General features: G+C 35.7%; 1 protein-coding gene across 1 annotated transcript; it reads right to left on the bottom strand.

Moving 5' to 3' along the window:
- Positions 1 to 1981: 1981 nt before the first annotated feature.
- Positions 1982 to 2584, bottom strand: LOC131045659 (uncharacterized). The gene has a single exon (XM_057979266.2). The coding sequence runs from the start codon at positions 2582 to 2584 to the stop codon at positions 1982 to 1984; it is 603 nt and encodes a 200-aa protein (XP_057835249.2).
- Positions 2585 to 25523: the final 22939 nt, after the last annotated feature.

The following is a 25523-nucleotide window of genomic DNA, read 5'->3' as shown; positions in this document are numbered from 1 at the left end:
GCATGTGCAGGATGGTGTTTAAGAAAAATTTTATGCATTTCCTCACCTAGTTAATTAAAAGCCTTATTCTGGGAAGTAATATATCATGTCTTGCTCATTTAGTCTAACTAAGAGGATAAATTGACAACATGCAACTTGCATTTTTAGTAACTTCTCTAAAATAGTTGCACGTAGACTTTTAAAAAGGCTAAAATAAACACCATGCTTGTTGGAGAAACATCTCCAAATAGACGATAGATCACATTGCTATGGAAAGTTAAAAAGAACACTTATATTCCGTGTCTTGAAAGTGGTAGGTATATGCTCTCCCCTTAATTGGGTGATCAAAAAGCCAAACCCACTCTTTTATGCTTTCTTTACTTTCAAGCAATTAAATCCTTTAGAGGGCCTACCTTCTCAAGCTACCTTGAGGGGGCCAGTGAGAAGGAAATGACCTAAAGTGGAAATGGGCTAATCCCAAGTCCTTCCAATCCACTCTAAATAAATCATGTTTGTGACGAAATTCCCAAACAACATGTGCTAATAAGTTCATACCGAAACTATGTTTCCCCATAAACCCTATGGAGCGTAACCTCTATAGGCTGGGAACCTTCTGTATTTATAGAGCTGAAAGTTCCGCATGTATGGCCACATGACCGGAAGCCTTTACTAAAAACCACTTGCACTAGTTGCCAAAATCTTTCTAGTTGTTGGTGCAGGAGGTCGGACCTCTGAAGCCGCTCACACACATATGGTTCTTAGTAGAGATATAAAGTTTTCCATGGGGATTTTTCATGGAAATTAATGCTTGGCTGCCCCAGAGAAGTGAGTGCCGAGGGTGGAGCCAGTGGGGTCAAGCATCTAAATATCCACTTTGAATAGTGTAGCCTCAGGGGAAACCCCATGTGAGATTCAACAACTATTGTCTCAGCCTGCCATAAGATTTGTACTTGCTTGTGCATTTTGTTTATTAAACATTGTATCTTCTATGTCTTTTACTGATCTGATGTTAGGATCTATGACTGTTGCACGTGTATGATTAACTATTATAACGATAAAATAGAAGGTCTTAAAAACGTAATTACATGCTTAAAGAAACACAACAATAATAAAGTGATGAATTTAACTAAAGAGAGAAGACAGGAACACGAGTTGATAACGGACTTCACCAATATGGTTATGTCTCCGGGTCCCTCTCCAACAGAGTGACCGATCCTTGATTATGCTCCAATAGTGGTTACAAGGCCTTCAACTGGACAAAGTTCCAAGTCTCTAATTACAAAGAGTTACAAAGTTCTCCTCCTTCAAGTGCAATAGTATGAATCTCCTCTGATGCACAAAGTTGAACACTCAAACTCTCCAAGAAAATTCTCTCACAACTCACCACCCACTCAAACTCCTAAGCTACCCCCTTTTATACACATTTTTTGCCAAATTTGGTTCATAACCATATGATTTTTGAAAATCTACCCTATCTCCCATTTACAACAATAAATCTTCAAAAATCCCCTTTAAACAACATTAAAATCTTTTAAGAATAATCATAGCTCGTTAAAAATATGTCTTGATAATATATTTGGGTTTATATGTTTTATTTTAGAGGGGCTCGAGCTTGACCCGAGACCTCCAATTTTGGCCTTATCCCAACGTGCTTCTTTAAATAACTTATTTGCTATTTAAATGTCGAATTTATCGCATGCCTTAATGGTTTAGAACCATCTGCGGGAGCTAGGAGGTCGGGGGTTCAATTCTCATGCATCTCCTTTTAGCGATTTGCTAGTCATTAAAACAAACCAGCCTCCTATATTAGTCAGCAGTGATCTCACAGTTGAGTGGTGGAGCAAAGAACTTGTATGTGGCTGATCACGGGATCAAACCCCATAAATATATTTTTTGGTAACTGTTACCGAAACTGTTGGAGCATTGTGAATTTTTGGTGGAAAATATATCCACCTAGATCAATCCTCCCCATTGGAGAGCTTTTGGACCTCCGAAAGCTTGATTACGCAGAAAGTAAGTGAGGATACAACTCCCTCACTCTTTCAACCTCCATCCATTGTGCTTTGCCAGGATGCATTCCTTTACGTCCTACTTTAAGGTACTCAATAGCACCTCTTTTTGAAGATCTGACATTTCTATCAAGAATGACATCCTCTGGCAGCTCTGACATATACTCAGGTGAAAGGTCATCAACTGATGGGACCTGAACATTAGCCTCTTCATCCAAAATCATTGGAGGCTCGTACAACTTCAGGTTTTCTACATTTACAACTGAGTAAATTTGCATATATGGAGGAAGATTAAGGCGAAAGGCATTGGTACCAATCTTTTCCAAGATCTCAAAGGGACCATATCTGATAGGCTTAAGCTTTTTACCTTCACCTTGCATCCTTTCCTTGCTGATATGTAACCAAACGCGGTCGCCAACTTGAAAATGATGATCTATGCGATGCTTGTCATGTCGAGCCTTGTATTTGGCTTGGCTCTTCTCCAATTGAGCTTCTACTGCCTGATGAACTGCTTGGACTTTCTGAATGAACTTCAAAGCCTTCTCTGCATCATGATGTCCATCTTCAACATCATCTTTTCCAAAGGCAAAGTCCATTGGTGTTCATGGCAGATAACCAAAACATATCTCAAATGGAGACCTTTTTGTAGAAGAATGTGCTGCATGGTTGTAGGCATGTTGCACATAATGTAGACTCTCATCCCACTGCTTGGGATGTTTGTTGCAGTAGCCTCGAAGCAAGTGTACAACTGTTCTATTTACCACTTCTGTTTGTCCATCGGTTTGAGGATGAAAAGCTGTACTTTTCTTTAGCTTTGTGTCCATGAGATCCCACAATGTGGACCAAAATTCTCCAAGGAATCGAGAATCTTGATCTGATACAATGGAAGTAGGGAGCCCGAAATGGACCCATACATACTGGAAATACAAATGAGCTGTCAGGTCGGCTGTGATCTATTTCTTACAAGGCATTAGAACACGCATTTTGCTGAATCTGTCAACTACTACAAACAGATAGTCATGTCCCTTTTTAGACATGGGAAGTCCTCCAACAAAGTCCATCGAAACACTTTCCCAAGGTCGAGACGGAACAGGAAGAGGCGTGTACAACCCCAATTTCCTATTACTGGGTTTACTAGTTGCACACATTATACATCCTTTGATATATTTAGTTACAGTTACCTGCATGTGAGGCCAATAACAATGTTTTTGCAATTGAGTCATTGTCTTGCTAACACCAAAGTGTCCAGCAATCAATGATGTGTGAGCTTCTCTAACTACTTGCGCTTGTTCACCTTTAGGAATGCATAACTTTCCTAAATGATACAATAGTTTATCTTTCACATAGTAGTTCTTTTCTTCTACTTGTTTGCCTGCAATTAGAGCTGTATAAATTTCCTTAAAGTTATCATCCATGGCATATTGTTCTTGAAAACTTTCGCGAACCATGTAACTTCCTTGAAGGATAACCAAAGCATTCATAACAGGAGGTCTAGAAAGCATATCTGCTACCTTATTATGGACACCCTTCTTGTACTTAATTACTAAGTGAAATTGTTGAAGGAATCCCATCCACCTAAAGTGCCTACTTTGCTGCAATTTTGATTGTGAATGTAGATATTGTAGTGGTTGGTGATCAGTGTGGATGATTGTTTCTTTGCCCATTAGATAGTGCTTCCATTTTTTAACACTCTGAACTAGTGCATAGAGTTCCTTATCATAAGTAGGATAGTTACTGACTGCAAATGTGAAAGTTTCAGAGTGATAACATATTGGCTTACCTCCTTGCATTAGAACTGCTCCCATGGCAAACCCACTTGCATCGGTTTCGATCTCAAATGGTTTTTGCAAATTTGGCAAAGTCAGAATAGGTGTGGTGCTCAACTTCTCCTTCAAAGTGTTGAAAGCCTTTTGTTGAGGTCCTCCCCACTGGAAAGTTGCCTTTGTACTTGTCAATGCATGTAACGGCGATGCTATATAGGAGAAGTTAGAAATAAACTTTCTCCAGTACTGAACTGCACCTAGGAAACTTCTGACTTCAGTTACTGTACTTGGCTTAGGCCATTTTACAATTACCTCGACCTTCGCAGGGTCGACTTTCAATTGACCATTTCCGACGACATAGCCTAAGTACACTAGAGATGTCTTTGCAAACTCGCATTTTGACATCTTTACATATAGTTTTTCTTTTCTCAAAACATCAAAAACTTTCTTTACATGACTTACATGATCATCCCAAGACTTACTGAATACAAGGATATCATCTAGGTAGACTATTACAAATTCATCAATGAAAGGATGAAATACATCATTCATTACACGCATGAAAGTAGCTGGTGCATTGCACAACCCAAAAGGCATTACCAACCATTCATATAGTCCTTGCTTAGTCTTGAATGCAGTTTTCCAAATGTCATTTTCTGCAATCCTAATCTGATGATAACCACTTCGCAAATCCAGCTTAGTAAAATAAACCGCATGCTTTAGCTGATCAAGTAAATCATCAATACGAGGAAGAGGATACCTGTTCTTTATCGTGATCTTATTTAGGGCTCGATAGTCAATACACATCCTCCAGGACCCATCCTTCTTTGGCACTAGGACAATTGGCGAGCCACATGGAGAAGTGCTTGGTCGAATTACTCCTTTCTCGACTAACTCTTGAACCTGTTTCTTGATCTCTTCATTTTGTAGAACAGATAAGCGATACATGCCGATATTAGGCAGAGGCACGTCCTGCTGCAAATGTATCTCATGCTGGATCTCTCTCTTGGGGGGCAACCCCTTTGGTTCTTGAAAAAGGTCATCATATGCAGATACAATTTTGACCAACTCGGCCTTATGTTCTAGTTTACACCCCTTAAATGCCTCGGATTTATCATCATCCTTGGCTTTTACAAGCATAAGAACAAAGTTTTTACTCGCATTTACTAATCTTTTCATTTGACCAGCATTTACTAATGCAAGACTAGTTTTGACGTTATGCGATCTAACTATGTACTCTTTACCATCTTTGAACAAATGATACTTATTCTCCCCCCTGTAAAAGATTGCCTGTCTATCAAAAAGATATGGACTTCCTAACACAAGCCCACAAATATCCAAAGGTACCACATCTACCTCTACCTCATCAGTAAAATTAGTAGTAATGGCAAAACGTAGTTTGCACTGTTTTGTCACCTGCAACTGTGAATCATTACATACCCATCCTAGTGGATAGGGCTTAGGATGAGGAGTAGTAGTTAGATTTAATTTCTTCACAACCTCTTCAGAAATTAAGTTGACTTGTGAACCAGTATCAAATAGAGTATCAATCTTAGTGTGTTTAGTTACCACACGGATGTGAAAAAGTTCATTCCTTTGTTTATCCACATTAGGAAAAGAAATTGCTTTACTTGTACTTGCATTAGAAACAATTGCATCTGATGAGAGAGTTTTACCTTTCACTGTACCTTGGATGCTAGTAGCAACTATCTGAGTTTCATCTCCAGAATCAGATCCAAGATCTTGTTGGATCACCGCAGTAGTCTTCTTTGGACCTTTGTTACCTCCGTATCGCTTTGGCCTCAACTCTGGATGCAATTTCCAGCACTTAGCATCTTCATGCCCTTCTTTCTTACAATGAGAGCATGTAGGCTTAGCATCCTCTTTCTTTACTGTAGCCGTCTTCTTCCCTTTACCTTTATCCTTTGATTTTCCCTCTGGTGGTTTCTTGGATGATTTCTTAGCAAAGCTTTCACTAAAAGTGTTCTTACCCCTAGACTCAATATGAGTAGCTTGGACACATACCTGATCCAGATTACTAGGATTCAACATGAGGATAGTGTGTCGGAGGTAGGAATGTAAACCACCTATATATTTAAGCAGGGTATCTTGGGTATACAAGGGTACATTCAATGCTATTGCCCGTTTTCTAAACTCGTGGGTGTACTCCTGCACTGATTGGCCTTTTGCTTGCCTAAAGGTTTGCCAATTCATAGTTAGTTGTTGCATGTGTCCTAAAGGATAGAATTGCTCTTTAAGAGCGGCAACAAACTCCATCCAGGACATCCTAACTCTACCATGACGAGCAAGCTCCTCTTGGGTCCTACTCTCCCACCAGGTGAGAGCAGTACCTCCTAAACGAAGAGTAGCCAACTGTATCCTAGAAGCATCTTCTAACAAGCCCTGTATCCTACAGTAAACCTCTACTTGTTGTATCCAATCATCAAGTTTTTCAGCACTTAGTTCCCCACTATATTTAGGCAATTCAAATTTTACATCAAGTTTGATTACGGGCTTATGTGTGCCCTTAAAAGGATTAACAGAAGAAGATGGAGAAGAAGGGGGAGAAGGAGAAGAAAGAGGAGAAGGAGGAGTTTTTGGTGGGGAACCACCACCTCCTAGTCTTTTTCCTTTATCCTCTAGTTTCGATGCACCTCCTTTCTCATGTTTCTGTCGTTCTTGTCTTTCTTGGAAAATAACATCAACCATCGACTTCATATCAAGAAATGCCTTTTGTAAGGCTTCCCCATCGAACTTGGTTTGGCCTTCTTCAGCTGCCATCTTTGAACGTGGGAAAATCCTTCTTTTTCCAATCTCTGGATTGTATTCCGCGAGTGTGCCTTCACCTCGTTGTCTCTTGGCTCTTGTTATCATTCACCTCTGCAAACACTAGTCACAAGAAGCTCTGATACCACTTGATCTGATGTTAGGATCTATGACTGTTGCACGTGTATGATTAACTATTATAACGATAAAATAGAAGGTCTTAAAAACGTAATTGCATGCTTAAAGAAACACAACAATAATAAAGTGATGAATTTAACTAAAGAGAGAAGACAGGAACACGAGTTGATAACGGACTTCACCAATATGGTTACGTCTCCGGGTCCCTCTCCAACAGAGTGACCGATCCTTGATTATGCTCCAATAGTGGTTACAAGGCCTTCAACTGGACAAAGTTCCAAGTCTCTGATTACAAAGAGTTACAAAGTTCTCCTCCTTCAAGTGCAATAGTATGAATCTCCTCTGATGCACAAAGTTGAACACTCAAACTCTCCAAGAAAATTCTCTCACAACTCACCACCCACTCAAACTCCTAAGCTACCCCCTTTTATACACATTTTTTGCCAAATTTGGTTCATAACCATATGATTTTTGAAAATCTACCCTATCTCCCATTTACAACAATAAATCTTCAAAAATCCCCTTTAAACAACATTAAAATCTTTTAAGAATAATCATAGCTCGTTAAAAATATGTCTTGATAATATATTTGGGTTTATATGTTTTATTTTAGAGGGGCTCGAGCTTGACCCGAGACCTCCAATTTCGGCCTTATCCCAACGTGCTTCTTTAAATAACTTATTTGCTATTTAAATGTCAAATTTATCGTATGCCTTAATGGTTTAGAACCATCTGCGGGAGCTAGGAGGTCGGGGGTTCAATTCTCATGCATCTCCTTTTAGCGATTTGCTAGTCATTAAAAAAAACCAGCCTCCTATATTAGTCAGCGGTGATCTCGCGGTTGAGTGGTGGAGCAAAGAACTTGTATGTGGCTGATCACGGGATCAAACCCCATAAATATCTTTTTTGGTAACTGTTACCGAAACTGTTGGAGCATTGTGAATTTTTGGTGGAAAATATATCCACCCGGATCATTTACATGTTCCAAATGGTCAAAAATTGAAGAACTCATCTAAGCGTAAGCAAAAATCCAACAAATTGCTGAAAAAAAAAATTGATCAAAAGGGTAATACAAAAGCTTTCCAACATTTGAAATACCAGATCAAATTAAAGTGTCAAAACATCAGTATCGAAATAATTCTTGAAGTAGATTTGTCTCTAAACCATCATGTATTTTCAAACTAGCTCAACAACTAGGTCACTAATCCAATAGGTTATTCCCAAGAGGTTTCCATAAACATAAACATTCAGCAAGCTATTGATTCAAACATCTTAAGTGGAAAAAAAATCAACATCATTGTCAAGTCTCTCACCAAGATAATCAAATCCTCTATCACGAAGCTTGATCAATCTATACTAGGTTCATAATCTTGGATATATCTTTCCTATTTTGAACCTAGGTTATATCAAAATCAGAATTGCACCAACATTGGAATCAAACAAACTTGTAAATTATCAGATGCTTATATGAATTTTAAGTATCACCTTAAGAAAAGAAAACCCAGTTATAAAGCTACTTAGAAAAGAATAAGATTATTGTATATCAATCGCAGGATCTTATTAAAACATAGGACATTCCTACACCATTTTTGTCACTACTTACGTGGTTGCGGTATAGAGTTTGACGAAGAAATTTTGCAAGGATGTGATTTTCAACAAAGAGACGCTTTATCACAATGAACAAACAATAGCGGTAAAATCAACAAAGCATATCTTCCTAAACCAATAATCACCTATTGACTTTGTCCTTTGGAAATTTCAATTTTTTTGAAATAATCACATGCCAGTTTGGACTAGAGCTCAATACGAACAACTGAGAAAACAACAAATGGAGGAAGAAGATAATACTACGTTCCAAACTTTTGGGTTTACTGTTGTTGATGAAGAAGCAATCAATAGCACCATTAGAGACCTTGAGCAAGATTTCAAATTTAATAGGCTAATGGAAAAATTGTTGGCAAAGCAAAAAGAGAAATATCTCTTGATGTCGGAAAATATGGAGCTAAACTACCACAAGACTTTAACATAGAAAGCTTGAAACAAGATGTGGAGGCAAGTAACACCCAAAACAAAAATGATCCAAATAATGAAGATTTGAACAAAGAAAGTCATGAAGAAACAAGGAAAGAAAGGGATGACATAAGAAAAGAGCGTAGTGATTAAAAGAACTCACGGAGAAAAAAGGAGAAACTATGTGGATAATCCATTGTTAAACCTTTCTCAACAAATGCAAAATCTACAACAACAGATACAAGACATGCAAAATGGAACAAGCTCCAAGAATTATTCATTAGAAGATATATGCCCATATCCTTTCGATAAGAATTTGAATATGATACCATTTCTGCAACATTGCGAGATTCCTAAATATGACAAATACGATGGAAAATCTGATCCTCGGGATCAAATTAGGGAGTTTTGTACTATGAGCATGGAATTTTCTCACGATGAAACTTACCTTATGCCTCTTTTTCCTAGGAGTTTAAATGGACAATCAATGGAGTGGTTTTCAAGATTACCATCCGGAATCAAATATTTTGAAGAACTTGTGAATAGATTTATTTCACAATACTCCTACAATATAAGGAATGAGATAACAATGCTGGATCTATGCAATATTAAACAAAAGAAAGGTGAATCTTTTATGATCTTCTTACAATGATGGAAATGCATGTTTAATAGGTATCCCCGAGATGTACCTAATCAAGAAAAAATGGACATATTCATTGATAATCTTATCAGTGAAATGAGTTATCGACTAAGAATGCAATGTCCTCCCTCTTTTTCCAAAATGATCAAGAATGGTTTGAAAATAGAGAACGTGATGGTAAAGAAAGGAGAGCTAAAACTTTACAATAATTCCTACAACAACAACAATGACAAACCCAAGTTCTGGTCAAAGAATAGGAATGTCAGCAATGGAGGAAATGACAATAATAGTGCTACAAAACAACAACAACCAATTTTTAACCTATCAAGTCAAATCCTAAGCAATAACAATCCAGAAATAAATAAAGCCAAGTCCTTCTCCAATCCTCAGAGGAAATTCACAAATATTGGAGAACCTTTGGAATCAACTCTAAAAACTCTGCTTGCCAACAAATTGATTGTTTTACCAGAAGCAAGAAGTTATGAACCACCAGTCAAGCCAAATTGGTGGAATGACAATCATTTTTGCAATTACCATTGGAATAAAGGACACCAAACAAATGATTGTTAGAGATTGAAACACCTTATCCAAGATCTAATTGATAATGGAACCATCACAGTGGATAGCCATAAGACAAATGAATCACACCTAGCTTTCAAAACTCCACTTCCAAATTATGACAAAGGTGAACCATCCCAATTAAAAGATGACAAAGGAAAAGCCAAAGTGAATTACACTTATACATATGATGGTGTGGTAAATGTTATCATTGTTAAAGATAATCCATCTTCAGAGCCAATCAATGTTATTACGAGAATCAAAGCAAAGGTTACCTTTCCAGGTATAACAAAAGACCCAACATCCACTTCACAAAAATACATTTTAGTAGAGCAATTATAAAGAATACCCACTCAAATATCAACTCTGGAACTTCTCAAGGTTTCACCTATGCATAAGGAAATTTTGGAGAAAACTTTAGTGGAAACAATAGTTTCAAAAGATTTGGATATAGATCAGTTCCAAAACATGGTAGGACACCTTATAGCTCCTCATTTCTTATCATTTTCTTAAAATGATGACTCATCCTTGCAACATCCTCACAATTCTCCCTTACATGTTGAAGTCACCATCAGTAAAACTTGTGTCAAACATGTACTCATAGATGGAGGAGCCGGCTTAAAAATTTGTGCATTAAGTTTGATAAAAGCTTTGGGATGTTCAAAAAATGCAGTAGACCCAAAAAAGAAAATAACCATCAAGGCTTATGATGAAGCAAAACGTTCTTCTAAAGGAACTATTGTGCTACCAATAAAAATAGGACCTGTGGAAAGGAATACATTGTGTCAGGTTTTAGATTTGAACCTCTCTTACAACATTCTTCTAGGAAGACCATGGATTCACAAGATGCAAGCAGTTCCTTCTACATATCATCAATGTGTAAAATTTCCTCATGAAGGACAAGAGATCACTGTAATTGCGGATTCTAGTCAATATTGCAATAATTTGAAGCCAACACAAGATACAAGAGTTCCACATAACAAAGAATCAATATATCCTAGTAAATAAATTCAAGAAAAGTTATGGGAAACTTTTGAGGAAAAGCTCAAATTAAATGATGAAGGAATGGGAAAATATTCTTTGCATAATTTCCCACTTTCCCCCCTAAGTCATATGGAAAGCCTACAAATATTCAATCAAAGACATCAGAAAGATCAAAACATATGTTTAAAGGAACATTTGTTAGTGTTGGAACTCTTGAAGAAGAAAATGAAGACAAAGACATTCTTGGTTGGTTGTACAAGGATGAAGATAAAACTATAGCAATAGCAACAGAAATCAATATTCCCATTAATCAATATGGCAAAGGTTATGAAATCATGCAAAAAATGGGATATGAAGGAAAAGGACCAATTGGTAAGAGACATCAAGGTATTTCAGAACCTATTTGTCCACACTCGCAATCCAAACAAGATAAATCTAGGCTTGGATATCTAAAATCCAATCAAAAGAAACATAACCATCAACAACAAAAGTGGAGAAAGAAATCAGTTTCTAAAGAAGAAAATTGACAAGAAAAGCTACATCCAACGGCAAAAATAGTAACCAATAAACAAAAGGAGCAAGAAGAACATGAAAAGAAAGACAATGAGATTACCATCAAGGGTAAAGAAAAATATTGTCAACAAGTTCTGGAAATACAAAAAAATGCAAAATCTGAACAAGATATTCCAGAAGCAACAAATATAGAGATGGCAGAAATCAGGGAACTCTTTGCACCATACAACATTCCTGTATGGTATAGTGGAGTAATCCTAGATCATGATTCAGAGACAGATTCAAATGAGTATGAATGGGGTCCAGATGTCTTATTTACTACATCAAGTAAGGAACACAATAAAGACTAAGCAGCTATCACGAAAGAAGACTTGCCTATTACAAAACAAAAGATGGAGTTAGAAAGAAGGCAAGAAAAACTCATAATTCAGAGAAAAGAGGCGTATGCAAAAAGGAAAGGGAATGACAAAGACAAAGAATTAATGCCACAAGAAGTACAAACAAGGATAGATCAAGCATCTAGAAATATAATATTTTCATCAAAAGAGGAACAAGATGTATCCAGATGTGGCAAAACCATAGAAGAATTAAGAGATAGTCAAGTCAGATTGACTATTAGTCCAGATGAAGTTGAGTTTGAAAGGAGAGAAACTCTAGCAAAAAATCCTCTTTATCATGTACACAAGTATGTCAACTCCAAAATGCAAATGAGGTCAATCAAGAAGGAATTTTCAGTATTAAAGATGTGTGTGTTGATATAATCCATTCATTTAAGGGACATATGTCAGTTGAAGAACCACTTGAGTGTGAACTACAAAATAATAATATTGATTTTGTTAGAACTAATTGGGAGACGCTTGGGAAAGACAATTCTCAAAAACATTTAATCTATGACAGTACTTATTCTATGCCAAATTATGATCTTTATGTCATGAACGTTGAAGCACCTAATGATGACAGTGATTATGATTTACCCCTTCTTCATCTTGAACTAATTGATTGGGATAATTTAGACAACCCTGAACTGAATGTCTTTTCCAATGATCATGACTTAGTTGTGTACCTTAATGCTGTCGAACCCATCACACCTAAGATATCTTCCATTGCAGAATCAAGTACTATTTCTCGTAGTCAAGAGAATGCCAAACTTTCCAGTCACAAAAGTGAAATAAAACAAGAGACCTATTGTTGAAAACCATTTCATGGCAACACTAGATCAATCAAAAGAGAAAATCAAGGACATATCTGATAGTGAGAACCTCTTTGAGGCACCAGAAGATGGAAAGTTTGACATTCTTCCTACATATTTTTAGGAGAGATCTGCTATCCTGATAGAACCAATAGAAGCAATAAACATTGGTACATCAAAGGATCCTAAAATACTTCATTATGCTGCCTCATTATCAGAAGAAGAGAGGAAAGAATACATGGAATTCTTTAAGCAAAGATAAATAAATTTTTCTTGGTCCTATGCAGATATGCCAGGACTTAATCCAGATCTTATCATGAATCATCTTAATATGGATTTAAAAGCAAAACTAGTTAAGCAAAAGCTAAGAAAGATGCATCCACACATTACTCTTCTTATAAAAACTGAGCTGAAGAAACTATTAGAAGTGGGTTTTATAAGACCTGTTGGTTATCTAGAATGGGTTTCAAGTATTGTACCAGTGTCAAAACCAGATAAAAGCATAAGAGTCTATACAGATTTCAGATATCTAAATAAAGGATGTCCAAAAGATGATTTCCCACTACCAAACATTGATATAATAGGGGACTTGTCAGTAGGGCATGAGATGTTTTCATTAATGGATGGCTTCTTAGGATATAATCAAATAAGAATCGCACCTGAAGATCAAGAAAAAACAGCTTTCACCTGTGCATGGGGAACGTATTGGTGGAATGTTATGCCATTTGGGCTTAAGAATGCAGGATAAACTTATCAAAGGGCTATGACGACAATTTTCCATGATATGATGCATAAATTTATGCAAGATTATGTCGATGACATACTTGCAAAATCTCATACAAGACAAGAACATTTGAACATCTTAAGCAAGATTTTTGATAGATAGAAAAGATATCAATTGAGATTAAATCCAAAGAAATGTGCATTTGGGGTAACCTCTGGAAAAATCCTTGGTACATTATATCAACTCATGGAATTGAAGTAGATCCTGAAAAGGCCAAAGCCATCATGGAGATGGAGTCACCTAGGAACATAAGTCAGTTGCGATCTTTACAAGGAAGATTGCAATCAATCAAGAGATTTGTCTCTCAGTTAGTGGATAGATGTCTTTCATTCACCCATCTTCTACATAAAAATATTCCATTCAAATGGGATCTAAAATGTGAAGAAGCTTTTTGCAAATAAAATATTATCTTATGAGTCCTCCAGTACTGGTATCACCAACCAAAGGGAAACCATTGTTGCTCTATATCTCAGCAACAAATGTATCATTAGGAGCTCTCCTAGCTCAACATGATGAAGAAGGAAAAGAAAGAGCAGTATATTATATTAGTAGACCACTTGTTGGTTATGAATTAAATTATTCCTCAATAGAAAAGACATGTCTAGAAGTTGTATTTGCAACTCAGAAGCTGTGACATTATATGTTGATTCATTCTGTAAAACTAATAGGAAAGATAGATCCCCTCAAATATTTGTTGAGCAAGTCAACCTTGACAAGGAGACTAGCCAAATGGGTTATGGTACTGAGTAAATTTAATATAGAGTATGTTGACCAAAAAGCTATCAAGGGACAAGTCATCACTGATCAATTGGCTAATGCACCTTTACAAAATGGCATGCCTTTGCACATCGAATTTCCTAATGCAGATATCTTGACAGTAAGTACAAAATTTTGGGAATTGTACTTTGATGGTTCTTATACACAATATGGATCAGGTGCAAGAATATTTTTCATCACACCTCAGGGACACACAATTCTGAAATCATATAGACTATGGTTTCCATGCACCAATAATACTGAAGAGTATGAAGCATTGGCTATTGGGCTTAAAATGGCCATTGAATGGAACGTCAAAGAACTAAATGTCTATGGTGATTCATAACTTATCATCAACCAAATAAATGATGAATATCAAAGTAAGGATGATAATCTCATGCCATACAAATAGCTGGTAGCGGAGTTTAAAGAACACTTTAAAGAAATATCATTCACCCAGATTCCAAGAAATGAAAATAAAGCAACGGATGCAATGGCTACAATAGCATCTCTCTTGCAAAATAAGGATAATCAACATCGTTACGAATTTCTCATGGAAGATATCTTAACCCCTACCATTCAATCCCAGTATACCTACCAAATTTGCCATATATCAGGAACCATTCAATCCTCATATGGTCAAACTTATCAGTATTTAAAAGAAAATATCCTTCCTCTTGACTTATCCCGCAATCAAAGAAGGAATTTTATTTGTTAGCCCTCTCGCTATACTATTATTGCTGATATCCTATATAGGCGTGGTCTAGATGGTACTTTGTTGAGATGTCTTGAACAAGAAGAATCTGAGAAAGTTCTTAACGATGTTCATGTAGGTATTTTTTGGCACACACTCAAGTGGTTTAATATTGGCTAAGAAACTTCTTCGTATGGGTTACTATTGGCCTACTATGGAGAGAGATTCATTCACATATGCCAGAAAATACAAACAATGTCAGATCCATGGGAATCTCATTCATGCACCAGCACAAGAGTTATATCCTATGACAGGATCATGGCCATTTTCTCAATGGGGCCTTGATTTGGTAGGAAAGATAAATCCCTCATCTTCTAATGGACACAAGTTTATTCTGATTGCTACTGAATATTTTACTAAATGGATTGAAGCAGTGCCTTTAACAACAGTGACAGGAAAACAAATATCATCATTTATTTTGAATTATATAATCTGTCGCTATGGAGTTCCTATGATCATTATCACTAATAATGGAAGACCATTCAAAAATCAAGATGTGAAGGAGCTATGTGAACAATTTCATATCCAACATAGGTTTTCTACTCCATATTATCCACAGGGAAATGGTCAAGTTGGGGCATCAAACAAAACTATCCTAAAAATCTTGAAGAAAATAGTCAATGAAGCTGGAAAAGACTGACACATTCAGCAAAATCCTACTCTTTGGGCATACTGAACTAGCATACATACTCCAATAGGGGCAACTCCATATTGTTTGGTCTATGGATCAAAATCCATATTACCTATATAAGTAGAGATGCCTTCTCTATGAGTATCCTTGCAAGGTCTTATACCAGAAGAAGAAGAACAAGTCTCTCGACTCTAGGAACTTGAACTGATTCAGGAACATCGCCAAAATGCAACAGATCATTTAAAAGTATATCAAAAAAGAATGGCAAGAAGTTATAACCACAAGGTCAAGCTGCACATTTTTCAAATTGGAGATATATTTCTAAGGGAGAATCCAAGAAATCAACAAGACCAAGACAAGAAGGGAAAATTTGAACCAAATTGGCTAGGACCTTTTGTCATAGTAGCAACATATGGATCAGGAGCATACAAGCTATCTACCCCTGAATGTGATTGGTTTGATGAACCTATCAATTCTATCCATCTCAAGAAATTATATGCTTGAGATATAAAATCCTAAAAAAAATCAATAAAAAGCATATAAAGTCTTACAAAAATCAGTAAACATCCAAAAAGCAAAAAATCCGTAAAAAAAAAAGAGAGAGAAAAGTGCAATAAATTTAGATGGTGAAAACCTGGTAAATAGACGCTATCTACAAAGTAATTTCCTCCATCTATGAGATGGCTTTGCGCACCTATCCACTCCATCATATCCAATCTATCGCTTCCTAGCTTATCCATTCCATCTTTCGCATCCATTGCTCCGAACCATTAGCAGGAAATATGCAGCTTACCAACAATTATCAATCTTTGACATACTTGTCGTAGTCACTGTCCTAAATCTTATCAGAAGTAATCAATCTGCATTTGTATCCCTCCATGGGTTGGATCTTGATCAATTCATATATCCATAATAAATTTTTGTTTCCGTTGGGGGCAAAATCCTAATTCCTTTTGCTAAGGCAATCTTTTGAATCTTTGAAAATCTAAAACATTCGAATAAATTAGAAAAATTAAAAATACCTAAGGTTTTTGAAGCACATAACGAGCAAAAAAGCAATGAAGATCAAGGCATTTTATCAACAACTGAGTCATGACACTCAGAAACCGAAGAATCAACCAACAAGTAATAAAGGATTATCAAAGATCATTCATCAAAATGATTATCTCAGTTAATGACCATAAGAACATGTGAATGACATACAAGATTCAGTGTTTATATCTCAATTTTATTGCTAATCATGTACTCTATGCGACTCAAGGATGTCAATGACTAGAGAAGCTATGATGGGGCATGATTATTTTTCTTTGATTATTGTCTATGGTTTATCTCTTACTACTATATGTACTTGTCTCGGGATGTGATCGGAAAAAGATCAAGGAGGAAATTCCAAGTCATGCATGAAAGGAGATAATCCTTGTCTATTTTGCAAGCAATACTCAGGTCAACTTGATCCATTATATCAATTTGCTTGTATTAACTTGCTATATCAAAATTCATGTAAGAAATACTTAGGTCATCTTGAATCATTATATCAAGTTGCTTGTATTTTCTTACAACATTTTAAAGCTCAATGATGAAATCAAGCACTGTTACAAGATCACATATGAAGAATGGCAGTATCATTTTTAGTTAGATCATTTTAGATTAGCTCATTATTTATTTGCATTATAAGCATTCATTGTCAGTTGTATTATAAGCATATCATTTTATTAACAAATCAACGGTCATAAATAAAGATTGAGTATACTTGGACAAACAAAAACAATTTGCATTTGATCATTTTAGGTGCATTCATCCTTAGAATCATTTCAAATCATTTAGTTGCATTTCATTAATCATGTAGGGTATCATCATTATTATTTGCATTATCATTTCATCTCATTTAATTGTATCTTTGCACTTGGACTCATAATCATATAATTAATCAATCATTACATTTGCATTTTCACATCATTTTCAAAATTGCATCAAAAATAAAAAACATTCGACTAGCATATTAGCATAATCATTCATTTGCATTTCCATATAGATCATTGCATCATTTAAGTTAGTAATCATTTTCATTTGCATCCAAGGTCTTCAAAAATAAAAAATAAAAAAACATTTATCATTGCATCATGTAGATCATTATCATAAAGCAAGGAAAAATAAATCATCATCCATCTAATCATTGCATCCATATAATCAATGCATATAGACCATAAAATATAGTAACATAATAAAGATCATCATCATATAAAGTCCATGTCTGCATATAGATCATCATAAAACAATAAAAAGTCCAAGTATACAATGATATCAGATAAATAATACAAGTGCCTCCTAATGAAGTCACGACTGTCCTATACCACTACCACCTGACTGTGTCTGTCTTTGTGGCTATGGGCATGAAGATCCTCCAGATGCCTATCTCCCATGATCACCACTCCTCTGAGGAGGTCCCATGACTCCACCACTGCTAGTGTCCATCAATATGGTGGTATGATAACTACATGCTCTCTGGCTCTCTGTGACTACCTCCTCATATAGTCATCACCAATGGGAAGTCTCCTTCCTGGCCTGAAATAGTGCTCTAATAGTGTCAGCTGAGAGAGTACCCAATCCAACCTACTAAATATGATCAAGAAGGCCCTGAGTATCCCGTTGTCTCCTAACAACTCTATCCCTCTCAACCATGAAAGTCTGTACCTGTGCTTGAAGGTGATCAATTTGTGCTCTAAGACTATCAATGGTCTCCTACTCCAGCATATTATGCTCTAGTGTATCCTGCTCTGGAAAATCTTGTTGTGGTGAATGAACCCCAATCCCCTCCTCACCACCTCCTTGTCCACCTGTTGGAATCTCAGTCTGAGTAGCTCTTAGAACCCATCATCTAATAAGTGGAACATGATCCTCTGGATCCTCATCATCTCCACCATGAGCTGCAATAACTCTAGGGTTTGGCTGAATCTGACCAAAATCAATGCCTCTCTCGCAACCCCCATCCAGTCTAGTCATCCTGCCTCCTCCTGTCAATGGCAACCCTCTCGATGATCTCATCCCTGCCTTGCCAGTATCCCTCCCAATTTGTCCAACATCTCTCCCACCCATAGGATGTGGTCTTCCAATCTTGCCAACTGGTCCAAATGGTCCTCCATGGACTCTCAATCAACCTCCTCTCTATCCAGGTCTCCTACCACCCCCACCTCCATCCCCACCCTCATCTCCATCTCCCCTAGCCTCCTGAGTAGCTCTGAGCTCTCGTATTTGTCTCCTAAAAATTGGATCATCTGAATCGTCATCCTCATCTCTTAAGCTGGGAGGAGGATCTACTGGATCAGTAATACGAGGAAATGGATGTGCTAGTATGTACTGAGCATAATCTGCAGTAACCCCAGGATCAAGAATGTACAATCTCATATCATAAGCCACTCTCAGAGTAGCAAGAAAATTTGCACGAGCAATCTCAAATGACAAAGAAGGTCCCCAATCTTGCCTATCTCTATACCATTGAGCATATATCATCACACCAGTAGGCATAGGCTAGATGATACCAAACTGTCTAAGAATGCGACTAATCAGCTATTGCTCAATAATGTAAGGAGTCTGACCAATGAGATATCTACTCTGCATAATAAATAGTAATGTACTTGCATCATCCATCCATGGCTCACAATCAACATATGGTGTCCAAGTAATACTATCCAATGTATCAAGCACCCAACGCCATTACTCCATCTTAACCAGCTTATGCTGAGTAAGAACACCTGCATATAGATACACATATGGCTACCTCTCTCCACGAAATTTGTGATAGATAGGCTGAGTAATAGCAATGTGCTCCCAACACCAGATCTGCAAAAGTGTGCATCCTATAGACAAACTAGCACTTTCATCATACACCACCTGACGAAGATCATGATATAAATGTGCCAGCATACAAACACCCCAAGCATATCGAGTCTAATGCTGCATCATACTCTGAAGAATCTCACCCCATCCAACAACAAAACCTCATGATCGCCTATTAGGACAAATAAATCCTCCAATCAAACCAGCAAGAATCACAGGGAGAGTCTCGTAATACATCACCATATCCTCCCATCGGATCTCTCCTCTAGAGATTCTCTCATCAGCAAAAACGGCTCTGCAATCCTCTATCCCAACACAATCCTGAAAATCATACTGCACTAACTCACCAGTCACTGGGATGTGCAAAATCCTATAGACATCCTCGAGCATCACACTAATCTCACCCATGGGCAGGTGGAAAGTGTTATGCTCACTGTTCCATCTCTCGGCTAACGCCGTCAACAATCCTCTATTATGCGTAATCTCAGGCATATACAACAAATGGCATAAACCACAGGCATCTATATGTCTCACCTCTGCCTGTGTCAGCTCTGACACTAAATTTCGTATTGTTGGGAATTTCTCCCGACACTGGAGAACATCAAGTTTCTCCTATTTACCAAGAGAATTAGATCAAACATCAATTATCTATCTATCAAATCAAACTGAAGCAACTTACGCTATCTATCTATCAAATCAAACTAAAGCAACTTACGCTATCTATCTATCAAATCAAAATGAAGCAACTTATGCTATCTATCTATCAAATCAAACTAAAGCAACTTACGCTATCTATCTATCAAATCAAACTGAAGCAACTTACGCTATCTATCTATCAAATCAAACTGAAGCAACTTAAGCTATCAAATCATTTTAAAACCTATCAATCATAGTTTTCTACCAATCATTGAGTTCAATCAAAACTCTTCTAAGCTCTTGCATCAGAAACTAAATTGGTTTCTTAGAGCTAATCTATCAAAACAAATCAAATCGATCTATCCAACAACATCAATCAATCAATCAAGTCCCTATTCATCATACACGTGCATCAAACACGTTAAATCTAATCATCAAAGTGATTTTAACTTTTGCATCTATCAAAAACATCAATTTTTGAGCATATGCGCTATCCTATTGAGCAAAACCGCTAAAACAAAGCATATGCGCTAACTTTTTCAACAAACGGGCTAACCCTACGCACGAATGCGCGAAACATGCAAAAGCGCTACCATCCTTAACATATGTGCTAACAAACGAAACATAAGCGCTAACTGATGCATATGTGCTAACATCCTTAACATATGCGCTATCCTAATGAGCATAAGCGCTATCATGAGCAAATGCACTAAATCTAAATGCAAAAGCGCTAACCAAATGCCGAAAAATCGCAAAAAAAATAAAAATTAAAAAGCACGCCTAAAAACATGAAAAGTTGCATGACAAGTTGAAAACAAAGCTTGAGATAAGATACATACCAGATAACCATACTCAGGAGGTCATTGATATCGTCAAACACGCTCAAATCGATGGTTCTCCATAGGAATCACCATTTCGCCACCTCACCTAGACAATTTTCTTCACAAGCTAACAAGGATAAAATGAAATTAAAATTAACCTTGGTTAATTTTATATTTACTATTTGAAAGAGTAATTAATGCTATTCAATGGGGCAATTTAATTTGTTTTTTACAAATGAATTTAATTGACGGAACTTTTTATCAAATATCATGAGATCAATCGTTCAAACCAAAGTTTTCAACAATTTCACGATCAATCTCGGCACACAATCGAGATTTTTAATCTTCGCCAGGCGTACTATCGAGACTTGATTTAACCTTTGAAATAATGTTGTCTTGACATCATTTCAAAGAGGGGAAAAATGTATACACATAAAAATGGCTATGACCAATTAAATAAATATTTAATATTTATTTAATAATTATTCTTCTATTAAATAGTTAATTTGAAAACATTAATTTATTTAATTCATTTTGTGTCTTTCTATTAATTAATAATTTATTAATTAATTCATCTATTCTATTCCTCTAAAATAATTAAATATCTAATATTTAATTATTCCTCTAACCAAGTTAATTAAATATCTAATGTTTAATTATCTCCTCTAATCAATAAAATATCTAATATTTAATGGTTATTCTCGTATCCTATAGTCTAAAATATTAAATAATTTCCTAAATTATTTAATCCCTCTTTTCCAACTCACCTTCCATCTCCACTTCATCTTCCCTTTGCCAACTCATCCATCATGTGGCTAAGGAAATTAATATTTCTTAAATATTAATTCATCATTTATCTTCAACCATAAAACTTAATGAGTATTGTGTACATACACATATTTCATAACCTCCTTCTATATTCTCTCCAACATCCCTACATCTTAGGAAGGACTTGAGTCCACTTGTCCTCTCATGCCTAAATCTTCTCCAACCATCCCTAGATTCCCTCAGTCAACAACCCAGTCAAGGTGAGATGAGTGACACTTGTCTTATCCTTCCCCCTTTCTCTCAACCTTCACCTTTGTTCATAGCCATCCAAAACTACAGATCTGATCAGGACCGTTGATCTAAGCCACATCATCTCATCCTCTCAAGGTCTATAAAATCAAAAGATTCAATTGAGAGAGAGTTAGACTTCAAGTGCATTTTCAAGAAAATCATTTGTAAAACTTATGCATCCATGAGTTTTAATCTTGAAGCAATTTAGCATAAGCATTTTAGCATAATCATTTTAGCATAATCATGTAGTATTGCATATCATAGCATTTGTGAACTATCAGTTATCAGACCATTCTTCATATGCCATCTTGGAAGTTATCAGTGCATTATCTGAGAGCACACCATCTGCAACCAGGAATAGTGGAGTTAGGACACAATGAGATATAAACCATGAAGGTAATATCAGTATTTTTATTTCATATGTATTTCATGTAGTTTCATTGGTTGAGTTTGGATTTCCTGTAGCATTTCCGTTGGTATACTTGGACTTTTTATTGTTTTATGGTGATCTATATGTAGACATGGACTCTATATGATGTTGAGGATTCATGATTTATTATGCATTTTACTGTGATGATGATCTATATGCATTGACTACGTAGATTTTATTTATATGGAATGATTAGATGGATGATGTTATGATGATCTTTTCTTTCCTTTATTTTCATGATGATGATGTTCTATATGATGCAATGATGATGAAATGAAAATGCATTTGATTTTTTGATTTTCTTGATCATGGATGCAAATGAAATTAATTCTATAATTCTTTACTTAAATTATGCACATGCAATGATATATATGAGAATGCTTCTAATGATAATGCATGCAAATGGATATTAATTTCTATACTTTTGATGTGTATGTATATGATGAAATAATTTTGTGAAATGTATGTAATTTAAATTTTAATGATTGTGAATGCAAATGATGATTATGGATGTAAATTCTTATAATACTATCTTGAATGATATGCTTGATTAAATTGATGTGATGGATGCCTATATGATAACGCATATGTTATATCAATGAGATGATAGTGTAATACTTATAAATGTGATATTATGATTTTAATGAAATGCTTATAATGGTATGATAAATGAGTCTAAGTGCAAAGATGCAATTAAATGACCTTAATGGATAAAATAAACTACAATGATAATGATCCTAATGCAAATAATAATGATATAATACACATGATCAATGAAATGCACTTAATGCAAACTAAGGAAATTTAAATGACTATGATTGAAACCAAATTAATGAAATGAATGATAATTATTAATATGCAAACCTAATGATTCTAAAGATAAATGAACCTAAAATGATCAAACACAAATTGTTTTTGTTTATCCATGTATACTCAATTTTTATTTATGGTTGTTGATCTCTGGATGGAATGAAATGCTTATAATTCAACTGACAATGAATGTGAATAATGCAGATGCATAATGAGCTAATCTAAAATGATCTAACTAAAATGATACTTCCATTCTTCATATGATGTCTTATAACAGTGCTTGATTTCATCATTGAGCTTTTAAAATGTTGTAAGAAAATACAAGTAACTTGAAATAATGATTCAAGCTGACCTAAGTATTTCTTATATGGATTTTGATATAACAATTTTATACAAGCAACTTGATATGATGAATCAAGCTGATCTGAGTATTTCTTGCAGAACAGACAAGGATTATCTCTTTTTATGCATGACTCGGAACGTCCTCCTTGATCTTTTACTAATCATATCTTTAGACAAGTATACCTTAATAAGAGATAAATTACAAACAACAACCAAAGAAAATAATCATGCCCCATCATAGCTACTCTAGTCATGGGCATCCTTGAGTTGCATAGAGTACATGATTAGAAAAAAATCAAGATATAAACACTGAATTTTGTATGTCATACACATGTTCTCATGGTCATTAACTGATATAATCAACTTGATGAATAATCATTGATAATCCTTCATTACTTGCTAGTTGATTCCTTGTATTCTGAGTTTCACGATTCAATTCATTACAAATGTCTTGATCTTCATTGCCTTGTTGCTCGTTATCTATTTCAAAACCCTATATTATTTTGGTTTTTCTAAGTTTTCCGAATATTTTGGATTTCCAAAGATTTAAAAGATCACCTTAGCAAAAGGGATTTAGGATTTTGCCCCCAGCGAAAACAAACTTTATTATGGATGTACGAAAAATGATCAAAATCCAAACCATGGTAAGATATAATGTAGATATGATTGATAAAATCCAAGACAATGACTAAACTAAGTATGTCAAAGATTAATGAATGTTGTTAAGTTGCATATTTCCTGCTAATGGTTCAGAGAAATGAATGTGAAAGATTAAATGGATAAGTTAGGATAGATGGAAGAGATAGATGCAAATAGGATGGAGTGGATAGGTGCGTGAAGCTATATCATAGATGGAAGAACTAACTTTTAGATAGCACATGTTTAGCAGGTTTTCACTATCTAATTTTATTTATTTTTATTTTTTTTCTGTTTTCTTTGTTTTATGCTTTTTAGGGATTTTATGCTTTTTTTATTTTTACTGATTTCTTCAAGACTTTATATGCTTTTTTTTTTACTGATTTTTCCAAGACTTTATATCTCAAGCATAAAACTTCTTGAGATGGATAGAATTGATGGGCTCATCAAACCAATAACCTTCAAGTGTAGATAACTTGTATGCCCCTGAGCCATATGCTACCACTATAACAAAAGGACCTAACCAGTTCAGTTTAATTTTTTGCTTACTTTCTCTGTTCTTGTTGATTTCTTAGATTCTCCCTTAGAACTAGATTCCCAATCTAAAAAATATGTGGCTTAACTCTATGATTATAACTTCTTGCCATTCTCTGTTGATATGCCTTCAAATGATTTGTAGCATTTTGGCGATGCTCCTGAATCAACTCAAGTTCTTAAAGTCTAGAGACTCGCTATTCTTGTTCTGATATAAGACCTTTCAAGGACACTTGTATAGAAGGTATCTCTATTTCTATTGGTAATATTGCTTATGATCCATAGATTAAGTAATATGGGGTTGCCCCCGTTGGTGTGCAAATGTTGGTTTGATATGCCCAAAGAGTAGGATTTAGTTGAATATGCTAGTCTTTACCAGCTTCATTGACTATTTTCTTCAGGATTTTCAAGATTGTTTTATTTGATGCCTCATCTTGACCATTTCCCTATAGATAATATGGTGTGGAAAACCTATGTTGAATATAAAATCATTCACATAGTTCCTTCACATCTTGATTCTTAAATGGCCTTCCATTATCAGTGATAATGGTCATAGGGACTCCATAGTGATAAATTATATAATTCAGGATGAATGATGATATTTCCTTTCCTGTCACTTTCGTCAAAGGCACTGCTTCAATCCATTTAGTGAAATACTCCGTAGCAGTCAGAATGAACTTATGTCCATTAGAAGATGAAGGGTTTATCTTACCTACCAAATCAAGACCCCGTTGGGAGAATGGACATGAACTTGCCATAGGATGTAATTCTTGTGCTGGTGCATGGATGAGATTCCCATGGATCTACATTGTTTGCATCTCTTGGCACATGTAAATGAATCTCTCGCCATGGTAGGCCAATAGTAACCCAAGCGAATAAGTTTCTTGGCCAGCGTTAAACCATTTGAGTGCGTGCCACAAATACCTGCGTGGACTTCATTAAGAAAT

The sequence above is a fragment of the Cryptomeria japonica genome, chromosome 3 (genome assembly GCF_030272615.1).
Source record: "Cryptomeria japonica chromosome 3, Sugi_1.0, whole genome shotgun sequence".
NCBI lineage: Eukaryota > Viridiplantae > Streptophyta > Pinopsida > Cupressales > Cupressaceae > Cryptomeria > Cryptomeria japonica.
The sequence above is the reverse complement of the archived record's forward strand: the minus strand, read 5'-3'. Positions and strand labels throughout refer to the sequence as shown.

Bases quoted from the DNA above. Each gene is read 5' to 3' on its own strand.
- LOC131045659 (XM_057979266.2), bottom strand. From the start codon at position 2,584: ATGGACTTTGCCTTTGGAAAAGATGATGTTGAAGATGGACATCATGAT.